General features: G+C 45.6%; 2 protein-coding genes across 3 annotated transcripts in view; one reads left to right on the top strand and one right to left on the bottom strand.

The window, feature by feature from the left end:
* The window catches only part of KIAA1755 (KIAA1755 ortholog), a 166,799-nt gene that overhangs the window by 142,207 nt on the left and 9,722 nt on the right, over positions 1-14,870 (bottom strand). The window lies entirely within an intron of this gene.
* Positions 7,929-10,864, top strand: LOC138771924 (otolith matrix protein OMM-64-like). The gene is made up of 2 exons (XM_069951927.1): positions 7,929-8,028; positions 8,133-10,864. Exons 1-2 carry the CDS (start codon positions 7,929-7,931, stop codon positions 10,862-10,864), a joined length of 2,832 nt encoding a protein of 943 aa, XP_069808028.1.

Consider the following 14,870-nt stretch of genomic DNA (forward strand, 5'->3'; position numbering starts at 1 on the left):
TAGACAGAGGAGAGATAATAGAGGAGTGATAATAGATAGAGGAGAGATAATAGAGGAGAGATAATAGAGGAGAGATAATAGATAGAGGAGAGATAATAGATAGAGGAGAGATAATAGATAGAGGAGAGATAATAGATAGAGGAGAGATAATAGATAGAGGAGAGATAATAGACAGAGGAGAGATAATAGAGGAGAGATAATAGACAGAGGAGAGATAATAGATAGAGGAGTGATAATAGATAGAGGAGAGATAATAGACAGAGGAGAGATAATAGAGGAGAGATAATAGACAGAGGAGAGATAATAGAGGAGAGATAATAGACAGAGGAGAGATAATAGAGGAGAGATCATAATAGATAGAGGAGAGATAATAGACAGAGGAGAGATAATAGACAGAGGAGAGATAATAGACAGAGGAGAGATAATAGAGGAGAGATAATAGATAGAGGAGAGATAATAGAGGAGTGAAAATAGACAGAGGAGAGATAATAGACAGAGGAGAGATAATAGAGGAGAGATAATAGATAGAGGAGAGATAATAGAGGAGAGATAATAGAGGAGAGATAATAGAGGAGAGATAATAGATAGAGGAGTGATAATAGAGGAGAGATAATAGAGGAGAGATAATAGATAGAGGAGAGATAATAGAGGAGAGATAATAGATAGAGGAGAGATAATAGAGGAGAGATAATAGAGGAGAGATAATAGATAGAGGAGTGATAATAGACAGAGGAGAGATAATAGAGGAGAGATAATAGAGGAGAGATAATAGAGGAGAGATAATAGATAGAGGAGAGATAATAGACAGAGGATAGATAATAGATAGAGGAGAGATAATAGACAGAGGAGAGATAATAAAGGAGAGATAATAGAGGAGTGATAATAGATAGAGGAGAGATAATAGACAGAGGAGAGATAATAGATAGAGGAGAGATAATAGAGGAGAGATAATAGAGGAGTGAAAATAGATAGAGGAGAGATAATAGAGGAGTGATAATAGAGGAGAGATAATAGAGGAGAGATAATAGATAGAGGAGAGATAATAGACAGAGGATAGATAATAGATAGAGGAGAGATAATAGACAGAGGAGAGATAATAAAGGAGAGATAATAGAGGAGTGATAATAGATAGAGGAGAGATAATAGACAGAGGAGAGATAATAGATAGAGGAGAGATAATAGAGGAGAGATAATAGAGGAGTGAAAATAGATAGAGGAGAGATAATAGAGGAGTGATAATAGAGGAGAGATAATAGAGGAGAGATAATAGATAGAGGAGAGATAATAGACAGAGGAGAGATAATAGAGGAGAGATAATAGATAGAGGAGAGATAATAGATAGAGGAGAGATAATAGACAGAGGAGAGATAATAGATAGAGGAGAGATAATAGACAGAGGAGAGATAATAGACAGAGGAGAGATAATAGACAGAGGAGAGATAATAGACAGAGGAGAGATAATAGACAGAGGAGAGATAATAGAGGAGAGATAATAGATAGAGGAGAGATAATAGATAGAGGAGAGATAATAGACAGAGGAGAGATAATAGAGGAGAGATAATAGATAGAGGAGAGATAATAGATAGAGGAGAGATAATAGACAGAGGAGAGATAATAGATAGAGGAGAGATAATAGACAGAGGAGAGATAATAGACAGAGGAGAGATAATAGACAGAGGAGAGATAATAGACAGAGGAGAGATAATAGACAGAGGAGAGATAATAGAGGAGAGATAATAGATAGAGGAGTGATAATAGACAGAGGAGAGATAATAGAGGAGAGATAATAGACAGAGGAGAGATAATAGAGGAGAGATAATAGATAGAGGAGTGATAATAGACAGAGGAGAGATAATAGAGGAGAGATAATAGATAGAGGAGTGATAATAGATAGAGGAGAGATAATAGACAGAGGAGAGATAATAGAGGAGATAATTGATAGAGGAGAGATAATAGACAGAGGAGAGATAATAGACAGAGGAGAGATAATAGATAGAGGAGAGATAATAGACAGAGGAGAGATAATAGACAGAGGAGAGATAATAGACAGAGGAGAGATAATAGAGGAGAGATAATAGATAGAGGAGTGATAATAGACAGAGGAGAGATAATAGAGGAGAGATAATAGATAGAGGAGAGATAATAGACAGAGGATAGATAATAGATAGAGGAGAGATAATAGACAGAGGAGAGATAATAAAGGAGAGATAATAGAGGAGTGATAATAGATAGAGGAGAGATAATAGACAGAGGAGAGATAATAGAGGAGATAATTGATAGAGGAGAGATAATAGACAGAGGAGAGATAATAGACAGAGGAGAGATAATTGATAGAGGAGAGATAATAGACAGAGGAGAGATAATAAAGGAGAGATAATAGAGGAGTGATAATAGATAGAGGAGAGATAATAGACAGAGGAGAGATAATAGAGGAGAGATAATAGATAGAGGAGAGATAATAGACAGAGGAGAGATAATAGATAGAGGAGAGATAATAGACAGAGGAGAGATAATAGAGGAGAGATAATAAAGGAGAGATAATAGAGGAGTGATAATAGATAGAGGAGAGATAATAGACAGAGGAGAGATAATAGAGGAGAGATAATAGATAGAGGAGAGATAATAGACAGAGGAGAGATAATAGACAGAGGAGAGATAATAGAGGAGAGATAATAGATAGAGGAGAGATAATAGACAGAGGAGAGATAATAGATAGAGGAGAGATAATAGACAGAGGAGAGATAATAGACAGAGGAGAGATAATAGACAGAGGAGAGATAATAGATAGAGGAGAGATAATAGATAGAGGAGAGATAATAGAGGAGTGATAATAGATAGAGGAGAGATAATAGATAGAGGAGAGATAATAGACAGAGGAGAGATAATAGATAGAGGAGAGATAATAGACAGAGGAGAGATAATAGAGGAGAGATAATAGATAGAGGAGAGATAATAGACAGAGGAGAGATAATAGATAGAGGAGAGATAATAGACAGAGGAGAGATAATAGACAGAGGAGAGATAATAGATAGAGGAGAGATAATAGATAGAGGAGAGATAATAGAGGAGTGATAATAGATAGAGGAGAGATAATAGATAGAGGAGAGATAATAGACAGAGGAGAGATAATAGATAGAGGAGAGATAATAGACAGAGGAGAGATAATAGAGGAGAGATAATAAAGGAGAGATAATAGAGGAGTGATAATAGATAGAGGAGAGATAATAGACAGAGGAGAGATAATAGAGGAGAGATAATAGATAGAGGAGAGATAATAGACAGAGGAGAGATAATAGATAGAGGAGAGATAATAGACAGAGGAGAGATAATAGACAGAGGAGAGATAATAGACAGAGGAGAGATAATAGATAGAGGAGAGATAATAGATAGAGGAGAGATAATAGAGGAGTGATAATAGATAGAGGAGAGATAATAGATAGAGGAGAGATAATAGACAGAGGAGAGATAATAGATAGAGGAGAGATAATAGATAGAGGAGAGATAATAGAGGAGTGATAATAGATAGAGGAGAGATAATAGATAGAGGAGAGATAATAGACAGAGGAGAGATAATAGATAGAGGAGAGATAATAGATAGAGGAGAGATAATAGACAGAGGAGAGATAATAGATAGAGGAGAGATAATAGATAGAGGAGAGATAATAGAGGAGAGATAATAGTCATGGCCAAAAGTTTTGAGAATGATACAAATATAAATTGTTACAAAGTCTACTGCTTCAGTCTTTAAAATGACAATTTGCATATACTCCAGGATGTTATACAGAGGGATCAGCTTATCAGCAATTACTTGTAAAGTCAATATTTGCCTAGAAAATGAACTTTATCCCCCAAAACACATTTCACCATCATTGCAGCCCGGTCTTACAAGGACCAGCTAACATTGTTTCAGTGATCGCTCCAGTAACACAGGTGTGGGTGTGGGGAGGACAGGGCTGGAGATCAATCTGTCATGATTAAGTAAGAATGACACCACTGGACACTTTAAAAGGAGGCTGGTGCTTGGCATCATTGTTTCTCTTCTGTTACCATGGTTATCTCTAAAGAAACACGTGCAGCCATCATTGCACTGCACAAAAATGTCCTAACAGGGAAGAGTATCGCAGCTAGAGAGATTGCACCTCAGTCAGCAATCTATCGCATCATCAAGAACTTCAAAGAGAGAGGTTCCATTGTTGCCAAAAAGGCTCCAGGGCGCCCAAGACCAGCAAGCGCCAGGACCGTCTCTTAAAAGTGTGGTCAGCTGAGGGATGGGGCTACCAGCAGTGCAGAGCTTGCTCAGGAATGGCAGCAGGCAGGTGTGAGGGCATCTGCACTGTGCACTGTGAGACTGCGGAGACTCCTGGAGCAAGGCCTGGTCTCAGGGAGGGCAGCAAAGAAGCCACTTCTCTCCAGAAAAACATCAGGGACAGACTGATATTCTGCAAAAGGTCCAGGGAGTGGACTGCTGAGGACTGGGGGAAAGGTGCAGGGAGTGGACTGCTGAGGACTGGGGGAAAGGTCCAGGGAGTGGACTGCTGAGGACTGGGGGAAAGGTACAGGGAGCGGATGGCTGAGGACTGGGGGAAAGGTCCAGGGAGTGGACTGCTGAGGACTGGGGGAAAGGTGCAGGGAGTGGACTGCTGAGGACTGGGGGAAAGGTACAGGGAGCGGACGGCTGAGGACTGGGGGAAAGGTCCAGGGAGTGGACTGCTGAGGACTGGGGGAAAGGTGCAGGGAGAGGACTGCTGAGGACTGGGGGAAAGGTCCAGGGAGTGGACTGCTGAGGACTGGGGGAAAGGTGCAGGGAGTGGACTGCTGAGGACTGGGGGAAAGGTCCAGGGAGTGGACGGCTGAGGACTGGGGGAAAGTCCAGGGAGCGGATGGCTGAGGACTGGGGGAAAGGTACAGGGAGCGGAGGGCTGAGGACTGGGGGAAAGGTACAGGGAGCGGACTGCTGAGGACTGGGGGAAAGGTCCAGGGAGCGGATGGCTGAGGACTGGGGGAAAGGTACAGGGAGTGGACTGCTGAGGACTGAGGGAAAGGTACAGGGAGCGGACTGCTGAGGACTGGGGGAAAGGTCCAGGGAGCGGAGTGCTGAGGACTGGGGGAAAGGTCCAGGGAGCGGACTGCCGAGGACTGGGGGAAAGGTCCAGGGAGTGGACTGCTGAGGACTGGGGGAAAGGTACAGGGAGCGGATGGCTGAGGACTCGGGGAAAGGTACAGGGAGCGGATGGCTGAGGACTGGGGGAAAGGTGCAGGGAGAGGACTGCTGAGGACTGGGGGAAAGGTCCAGGGAGTGGACTGCTGAGGACTGGGGGAAAGGTGCAGGGAGTGGACTGCTGAGGACTGGGGTAAAGGTGCAGGGAGTGGACTGCTGAGGACTGGGGGAAAGGTGCAGGGAGTGGACTGCTGAGGACTGGGGGAAAGGTCCAGGGAGTGGACTGCTGAGGACTGGGGGAAAGGTCCAGGGAGCAGACTGCTGAGGACTGGGGGAAAGGTGCAGGGAGCGGATGGCTGAGGACTGGGGGAAAGTCATTGTCTCTGATGAATCCCCTTTCCGATTGTTTGGGACATCTGGAAAACAGCTTATTGGGAGAAGACGAGGTGAGCGCTACCACCAGTCTTGTCTCATGCCAACTGTAACCGGCATCCTGATACCATTCATGTGTGGGGTTGCTTCTCAGCCAAGGGAATCGGCTCTCTCACAGTCTCACAGCCTAAAAACACGGCCATGAATAAAGAATGGGACCAGAATGTCCTCCAAGAGCAACTTTTCCCAACCGTCCAAGAGCAGGTTGGCCACCAACAATGCCTTTTCCAGCATGATGGAGCACCTTGCCATAAAGCAAAGGTGATAACTAAATGGCTCAAGGAACAAAACATAGAGATTTTGGGCCCATGGAAACTCCCCAGATCTTAATCCCATTGAGAACTTGTGGTCAATCATCAAGAGACGGGTGGACAAACAAAAACCAACAAATTCTGACAAAATGCAAGCATTGATTGTGCGAGAATGGACGGCTATCAGTCAGAATTTGGTCCAGAAGTTGTGTGAGAGCAGCCGGGGAGAATTGTAGAGGTCCTGAAGAAGAAGGGACAACACTGCAAATATTATAGACTTGCTGCAGTAACTCATCTAGCTGTCAGTATAAACTTCTGTTACTCAGAATATGATTGCAATTATATTTCTGTATGTGATAAAAACATCTGACAAACACACAGAAAAACCAGAGGGCAGAGGATCATGGGAAAATAGAAGATTTGTGTCATTCTCAAAACTTTTGGCAATGACTGTCGATAGAGGAGTTAGATAGATCCTCAGCTCCGTATAGTCATGTGATCTCTGTATAATCGATCGTCAGCCCCGGATAGTCATGTGATCTCTGTATAATAGATCGGCAGCCCCGGATAGTCATGTGACCTCTGTATAATAGATCGGCAGCCCCGGATAGTCATGTGACCTCTGTATAATAGATCGGCAGACCCGGATAGTCATGTGACCTCTGTATATTACCGTGCATCTGCTTGCACAGATTCTGAATGATTGCACTACAGGGAGGAGGTGTTACTGGAGATAAAATCAGAAGACGGTGATTACAGAAGATCAGGGACCTCGGAATCATACACTTTTCTTCCACATCTTCTCCAAACAGATTCAGCGTTCAAATCCCCTGAGGAAGCTGCAGTGTATGCAAAACTGGCATCAGCAGAAATCCTCCTAGCAAGACTACCATTAGTATCCGCACAGCAGAGGCTATATCAGGGCTGGCTGTTCACAGTAGGTGTTGGGCTCAGAGTACCTCCGTGGCGGACACCATAAACAAAGGGTCGGCTTTTGTTAGTCTTTAACCCCCTGCTGGATGGCCTGGCTGCTGGTAAACGGCCCTTGGTGCTACAAATGCAGCTGTAAAACCAAGACGCCCGGACTGGAGAAGCTTCTTCATGACGGGTAACCGGACCTAACCACAAAACAACATCCTCCTGGTCAGTCTGGTGATGCTCCGGCATCCTCCTGGTCAATCTGGTAAGGCCCAGGCATCCTTCTGGTCAGTCTGGTGAGGCTCCGGTAACCTCCTGGTCAGTCTGGTGATGCTCCGGCATCCTCCTGGTCAGTCTGGTGATGCTCCGACATCCTCCTGGTCAATCTGGTAAGGCCCTGGCATCCTCCTGGTCAGTATGGTGATGCTCCAGCATCCTCCTGGTCAGTCTGGTGATGCTCCGGCATCCTCCTGGTCAGTCTGGTGATGCTCCGGCATCCTCCTGGTCAGTCTGGTGAGGCTCCGGTATCCTCCTGGTCAGTCTGGTGAGGCTCCGGTATCCTCCTGGTCAGTCTGGTGATGCTCCGGCATCCTCCTGGTCAGTCTGGTGAGGCTCCGGTATCCTCCTGGTCAGTCTGGTGAGGCTCCGGTATCCTCCTGGTCAGTCTGGTGATGCTCCGGCATCCTCCTGGTCAGTCTGGTGAGGCTCCGGTATCCTCCTGGTCAGTCTGGTGAGGCTCCGGCATCCTCCTGGTCAGTCTGGTGAGGCTCCGGTATCCTCCTGGTCAGTCTGGTGATGCTCCGGCATCCTCCTGGTCAGTCTGGTGATGCTCCGGCATCCTCCTGGTCAGTCTGGTGAGGCTCCGGTATCCTCCTGGTCAGTCTGGTGAGGCTCCGGCATCCTCCTGGTCAGTCTGGTGAGGCCCAGGCATCCTCTTGGTCAGTAGAAACAGAAGATGGCCAGCACTCAAACACAAAGTCCCTTAAAGTTAGGGTGCGGTGTTCTTATTTTGGCTGTATGCCACTCTAGGAGCACGTGAGAATGGTCCCTGGACCCAAGGGCATCCAACAGAAGACAAACATGAGGATTCTCTCCAGATCGCTTAAAATTCAATCCTTTATTAATATGTTTAAAAGGCCGACGCGTTTCAGGCTTGCTCGCCCTTAGTCATGGCTCTATATCATCTGGTCCTGAGACGACTCACAGATAAAGAGGCCGTCACCCAAAATGAAGAGGGGGACTATCACTGTCCATTCCACACAACGATGAGTGAGCAAAGTGGCGTGTGTAGCCACATCAAACATGACCTGTTGATGAGGCCTGAGGACTGGAATTGAGAAGCACTGCTATAGAGGACGGGAGTGATCCTATAGATCCTATAGAGGACAGGAGTGATCCTACAGATCCTATAGAGGATGAGAGTGATCCTACAGATCCTATAGAGGACAGGAGTGATCCTACAGATCCTATAGAGGACAGGAGAGATCCTACAGATCCTATAGAGGATGAGAGTGATCCTACAGATCCTATAGAGGACGAGAGTGATCCTACAGATCCTATAGAGGACAGGAGTGATCCTACAGATCCTATAGAGGACAGGAGTGATCCTACAGATCCTATAGAGGACAGGAGTGATCCTACAGATCCTATAGAGGACAGGAGTGATCCTACAGATCCTATAGAGGACAGGAGTGATCCTACAGATCCTATAGAGGACAGGAGTGATCCTACAGATCCTATAGAGGACAGGAGTGATCCTACAGATCCTATAGAGGACAGGGGTGATCCTACAGATCCTATAGAGGACGAAAGTGATCCTACAGATCCTATAGAGGACAGGAGTGATCCTACAGATCCTATAGAGGACGAGAGTGATCCTACAGATCCTATAGAGGACAGGAGTGATCCTACAGATCCTATAGAGGACAGGAGTGATCCTACAGATCCTATAGAGGACAGGAGTGATCCTACAGATCCTATAGAGGACAGGAGTGATCCTACAGATCCTATAGAGGACAGGAGTGATCCTACAGATCCTATAGAGGACAGGGGTGATCCTACAGATCCTATAGAGGACGAAAGTGATCCTACAGATCCTATAGAGGACAGGAGTGATCCTACAGATCCTATAGAGGACGAGAGTGATCCTACAGATCCTATAGAGGACAGGAGTGATCCTACAGATCCTATAGAGGACAGGAGTGATCCTACAGATCCTATAGAGGACGAGAGTGATCCTACAGATCCTATAGAGGACAGGAGTGATCCTACAGATACTATAGAGGACAGGAGTGATCCTACAGATCCTAAAGAGGACAGGAGTGATCCTACAGATCCTATAGAGGACGAGAGTGATCCTACAGAGGACGAGAGTGATCCTACAGATCCTATAGAGGACAGGAGTGATCCTACAGATCCTATAGAGGACGAGAGTGATCCTACAGATCCTATAGAGGACGAGAGTGATCCTACAGATCCTATAGAGGACGAGAGTGATCCTACAGATCCTATAGAGGACGAGAGTGATCCTATAGAGGACAGGAGTGATCCTACAGATCCTATAGAGGATGAGAGTGATCCTACAGATCCTATAGAGGACAGGAGTGATCCTACAGATCCTATAGAGGACAGGAGTGATCCTACAGAGGACAGGAGAGATCCTACAGATCCTATAGAGGATGAGAGTGATCCTACAGATCCTATAGAGGACAGGAGTGATCCTACAGATCCTATAGAGGACAGGAGTGATCCTACAGATCCTATAGAGGACAGGAGTGATCCTACAGATCCTATAGAGGACAGGAGTGATCCTACAGATCCTATAGAGGACAGGAGTGATCCTACAGATCCTATAGAGGACAGGAGTGATCCTACCGATCCTATAGAGGACAGGAGTGATCCTACAGATCCAATAGAGGACGAAAGTGATCCTACAGATCCTATAGAGGACAGGAGTGATCCTACAGATCCTATAGAGGACAAGAGTGATCCTACAGATCCTATAGAGGACGAGAGTGATCCTACAGATCCTATAGAGGACGAGAGTGATCCTACAGATCCTATAGAGGACAGGAGTGATCCTACAGATCCTATAGAGGACGAGAGTGATCCTACAGATCCTATAGAGGACAGAAGTGATCCTACAGATCCTATAGAGGACAGGAGTGATCCCACAGATCCTATAGAGGACGAGAGTGATCCTACAGATCCTATAGAGGACAAGAGTGATCCTACAGATCCTATAGAGGACAGGAGTGATCCTACAGATCCTATAGAGGACGAAAGTGATCCTACAGATCCTATAGAGGACAGGAGTGATCCTACAGATCCTATAGAGGACAGGAGTGATCCTACAGATCCTATAGAGGACAGGAGTGATCCTACAGATCCTATAGAGGACAGGAGTGATCCTACAGATCCTATAGAGGACGAAAGTGATCCTACAGATCCTATAGAGGACGAGAGTGATCCTATAGAGGACAGGAGTGATCCTACAGATCCTATAGAGGACAGGAGTGATCCTACAGATCCTATAGAGGACAGGAGTGATCCTACAGATCCTATAGAGGACGAGAGTGATCCTACAGATCCTATAGAGGACGAGAGTGATCCTACAGATCCTATAGAGGACGAGAGTGATCCCACAGATCCTATAGAGGACGAGAGTGATCCTACAGATCCCATAGAGGACGAGAGTGATCCTATAGATCCTATAGAGGACGAGAGTGATCCTATAGAGGACAGGAGTAATCCTACAGATCCTATAGAGGACGAGAGTGATCCTATAGAGGACAGGAGTGATCCTACAGATCCTATAGAGGACAGGAGTGATCCTACAGATCCTATAGAGGACAGGAGTGATCCTACAGATCCTATAGAGGACGAGAGTGATCCTACAGATCCTATAGAGGACGAGAGTGATCCTACAGATCCTATAGAGGACGAGAGTGATCCCACAGATCCTATAGAGGACGAGAGTGATCCTACAGATCCCATAGAGGACGAGAGTGATCCTATAGATCCTATAGAGGACGAGAGTGATCCTACAGATCCTATAGAGGACAGGAGTGATCCTACAGATCCTATAGAGGACGGCTGGAGGTGACACATCTCTAAGAATTCCTGAAACATCAGAGTTTTGTGTCCTGGTTCTGAATAATCCTCATCTGTTAGCAGACTGGATTCTCATTCATCCCTGATCAGCATAAGGACTACAGGCCCCAGCCATCCCGGGGGCCTCTCCCCTATCATTTGCACATAGTACATGGCTTAAGTTTCCAAAATTAACTCAGGGCAAATATGATCCAGCTATGATCTAATCTAGTTATATCTGTGCGTGTGCAGTGTGTGTACCATGCGTGTAGAGTGTTTGCAGTGTGTGCATGCATTTTGTGTAGTGTGTGAAGTGTTTGTGTGTGTGCATTGTATGAGCGCAGTGATATGTGAGCACTGTGTGCAGTTTGTATGTGGAGTGTGTGTAGTATGTGTACGTGTGCAGTGTGTGTGCATTGTATGCACATTGTGTGTAGTATGTGTACGTGTGCAGTGTATGCGCATTGTGTGCAGTACGTGTGCAGTGTGTGAGCAGTTTGTGTCATCTGTGTGTAGTATGTGTGTGTGCATTGTTTGTGCAGTGTGTGCATTGTATGTGCAGTTTGTGTGTGTCATCTGTGTGTAGTATGTGTACGTGTGCAGTGTGCATTGTTTGTGCGTGCATTGTATGTGCAGTGTGTGCGTGCCGTTCTGTTTGTTGTGTACACATTGCTGCCGCTGCGCTCACCTGCACATTTCATGTGCACTCAGGTGATACGTAATGGTATTCCCTCGGCTCAGTGATCGGCGCTCACCCTGCACAGGCCTCTCCTTGGCCGGATCCGGTAATAGCCAAACGATCTCTCCAAGTGTTATTATTAGTAATAGAAATCAAACTGTGCAGTAATGTTACTAGCAGGATCCCCCCCCCCCCCGCCCTGGGTGCAGCGGCCGTCGTGACGGAAGCAATTATCGCTGATTCCATGTTGCTATAGTGACGACTTTACAACACGTTCCAGGTGGTTGCCCAGGTACAGTAGGGGGGGGGGTCCCCCTGTTATCATATTATACAGTTACCCTGCTGGATTGTTACTATGTGTATCTGCTTCCGCCTGTCATCCCTACAAATCACTGTTCATCCAGAGGAAGGGAAAAAAACACTCTTTAAAATAAAAATAAAATAAAAAAATCAATCAGCTAAACGTTGCAAATATTCCTGGATCATCCTTCTACATTAAGGCTGTGTTCACACTACGTATATTTCAGTCAGTATTGCAACCAAAACCAGGAGTGGATTGAAAACACAGAAAGAATCTGTTCACATAATGGTGTAATTGAGTGGATGGCCGCCATATAATGGCAAATATTTGCTGTTATTTTAGAACAACGGCCGTTATATTGAAATAATGGCCGTTATTTACTGTTATATGGCGGCCATCCACTCAATTTCACCATTGTGTGAACAGATCCTTTCTGTGTTTTTAATCCACTCCTGGTTTTGGTTGCAATATGAGGACCACAATACTGACTGAAATATACGGAGTGTGAACCCAGCCCAAAGAGGTATCCCCAAAATATATGTGTATGTGTAATACAGCTCAGGAAAAACTATATATACTATATATACTCCCTACTGTGACTGTGTCGGTGCCTGCCGTCAGTGCCGGTCCCCGCAGACATCATCCCCCCTGACAGTCATTGGCTTTGTGGTCATTATATATGTGTCGCTATGGATAACAAGAAGTACAGACAGCAGGGAGGGGCTGCAGCAGGTGAGTAGGTAAGTATGTGTCCTTCAGGTATATATATATTTATATATATATGTCGCTATGGATAACAAGTAGTACAGACAGCAGAGAGCGGGAGGGGGCTGCGGCAGGTAAGTAGGTGAGTATGTGTCCTTCAGGTATATATATATATATATGTCCCTATAGATAACAAGTAGTACAGACAGCAGAGAGTGGGAGGGGGCTGCAGCAGGTGAGTATGTGTCCTTCAGGTATATATATATATATATATATATATATATATATATATATATGTGTCCCTATAGATAACAAGTAGTCAGGGCGGATTCTAGGCATTCTGCTGCCTGAGGCGAAACCTGAAATGGCGCCCCTTCTCCCACCAAGCTGATTGAAAACCATAAGTAAGGCATGTTAACTTAAAACCTGTCGCTTATAATAAATTCCCACACAATCCTGCTCCACCATAATTTGCCATTTTTAGGCACTACCTATCATCCTGGGTGAGGACAACATAGAAGAGGTTTCCAAGTTTTCAGTACTGTATACCTCCCCTCTCTGTAGTTGTTCATATGAAGGCAGTATACGGCACTTAGCAGGTCATATGATAGCAGTACACGGGCACATGGCAGGTTATCAGTATACATAGTAGTATACAGGCACACAGCTGGTGACATTTTGATGATAAAAATAAAAACTAACACACTCACCTATCCACACCTACAACACACACACACACACCTGTATAACATACAGTGCACCCAATATACACATATCACACATGCACAATGTTGACATGACACACACATACACATTTACACTTGCCTTTCATGCAGAGCAGGGGTCAGGGGTCAGGTCTGTAGGGGAGGGAGCTGCACTATATCTGCAGACAGCCCCTTCTCCCTTACCGTCCCGACATGTGCTGCTAAGCAGGAGGCCTGTCAGAGGGGAGAGAGGGGGAGGGGGTAATTCTTAAGGAGGAAGGTTACTTAAGGTGGACCAGGCACTGGGACACATCGGCCAGAAGCAGCATTTTCACAGTACACTTTGCTGCTGCTTGCTGGCATTAAAGCAACTGCAGGGGGGCCCTTGGGGATGGAGGCTCGGAGTAATTGCCCTGTTTGTCCCCCTTCCTTCCTTAACGCAGGCCCTGCTCATATGTGCTACCCCCTGCTGCGCTCTGTGTATAGCTGTGCTGTGGCAGATGTCTGTATGTAACTGCTGCACTCACCTGCCGATCTCATGTGCAGTGGGGCTGAATTGCTGAGCTGTAATGGTCGTGTGGATGAAGTTTGTCCTCGGGGAGACAGACGCTTTGTCCCACAAGCACAGGGGCGCTGTCTAAGTCCAAATTGGTTGACAATGTGCAGGTATGGCGCCCCTGTCAGGCAGCTAATGGGAACATATCTGTGCTTCTGGGACACAGCGTCTGTCTCCCCGAGGACAAACTTCATCCACACGACCATTACAGCTCAGCCATTCAGCCCCACTGCACATGAGATCGGCAGGTGAGTGCAGCAGTTACATACAGACATCTGCCACAGCACAGCTATACACAGAGCGCAGCAGGGGGTAGGACATACGGGTGAGAGTGCTGCTGAGGGGTCCGAGGACGAGGGGGTCATGTGGGGCCACAAGTGATATTCACCCCAGCCGGACCTCCAATCCTCCCTGCTGATTACTGCTGCTTTTGGTGAGTGAGGATAAAGCATGGGCAGCGGAGGCTTTATAGATCGCTGCTAGAGCGGGGGATGGTTAGGAGTAAACTTAACTAAAATGACAACTAGGGGGAAGATTATGCCGCCCCCTTCAGGAATTCTCATTCCGCCTCATGGCAGAAGCGGGCCTGCAAGTAGTTTTATATATATATATATATATATATATATATATATATATATATATGTGTGTCCCTATAGATAACAAGTAGTACAGACAGCAGGGAGTGGCAGGGGGCTGCAGCAGGTGAGTAGGTAAGTATGTGTCCTTCATGTATATATATGTGTCACTATAGATAACAAGTAGTGCAAAGAGCGGCAGGGGGGCTGCGGCAGGTAAGTAGGCGAGTATGTGTCCTTCAGGTATATATATATATATATATATATATATGTGTCCCTATAGATAACAAGTAGTACAGACAGCAGAGAGCGGCCGGGGGGCTGCGCCAGGTGAGTATGTGTCCTTCATGTATATATATATGTCACTATGAATAACAAGTAGTACAGACAGCAGAGAGCAGGAGGGGGCTGCGGCAGGTGAGTATGTGTCCTTCATGTATATATATATATGTGTCCCTATGGATAACAAGTAGTACAGACAGCAGGGAGTGGCAGAGGG

This window comes from Dendropsophus ebraccatus, chromosome 14, assembly GCF_027789765.1.
Source record: "Dendropsophus ebraccatus isolate aDenEbr1 chromosome 14, aDenEbr1.pat, whole genome shotgun sequence".
NCBI classification, from domain to species: Eukaryota; Metazoa; Chordata; class Amphibia; order Anura; family Hylidae; genus Dendropsophus; species Dendropsophus ebraccatus.

Bases quoted from the DNA above. Each gene is read 5' to 3' on its own strand.
- LOC138771924 (XM_069951927.1), top strand. From the start codon at position 7,929: ATGGCTCTATATCATCTGGTCCTGAGACGACTCACAGATAAAGAGGCC. The intron at 8,029-8,132 runs GTGAGCAAAGTG...GTGATCCTATAG, and splicing joins TCCATTCCACACAACGATGA to ATCCTATAGAGGACAGGAGT.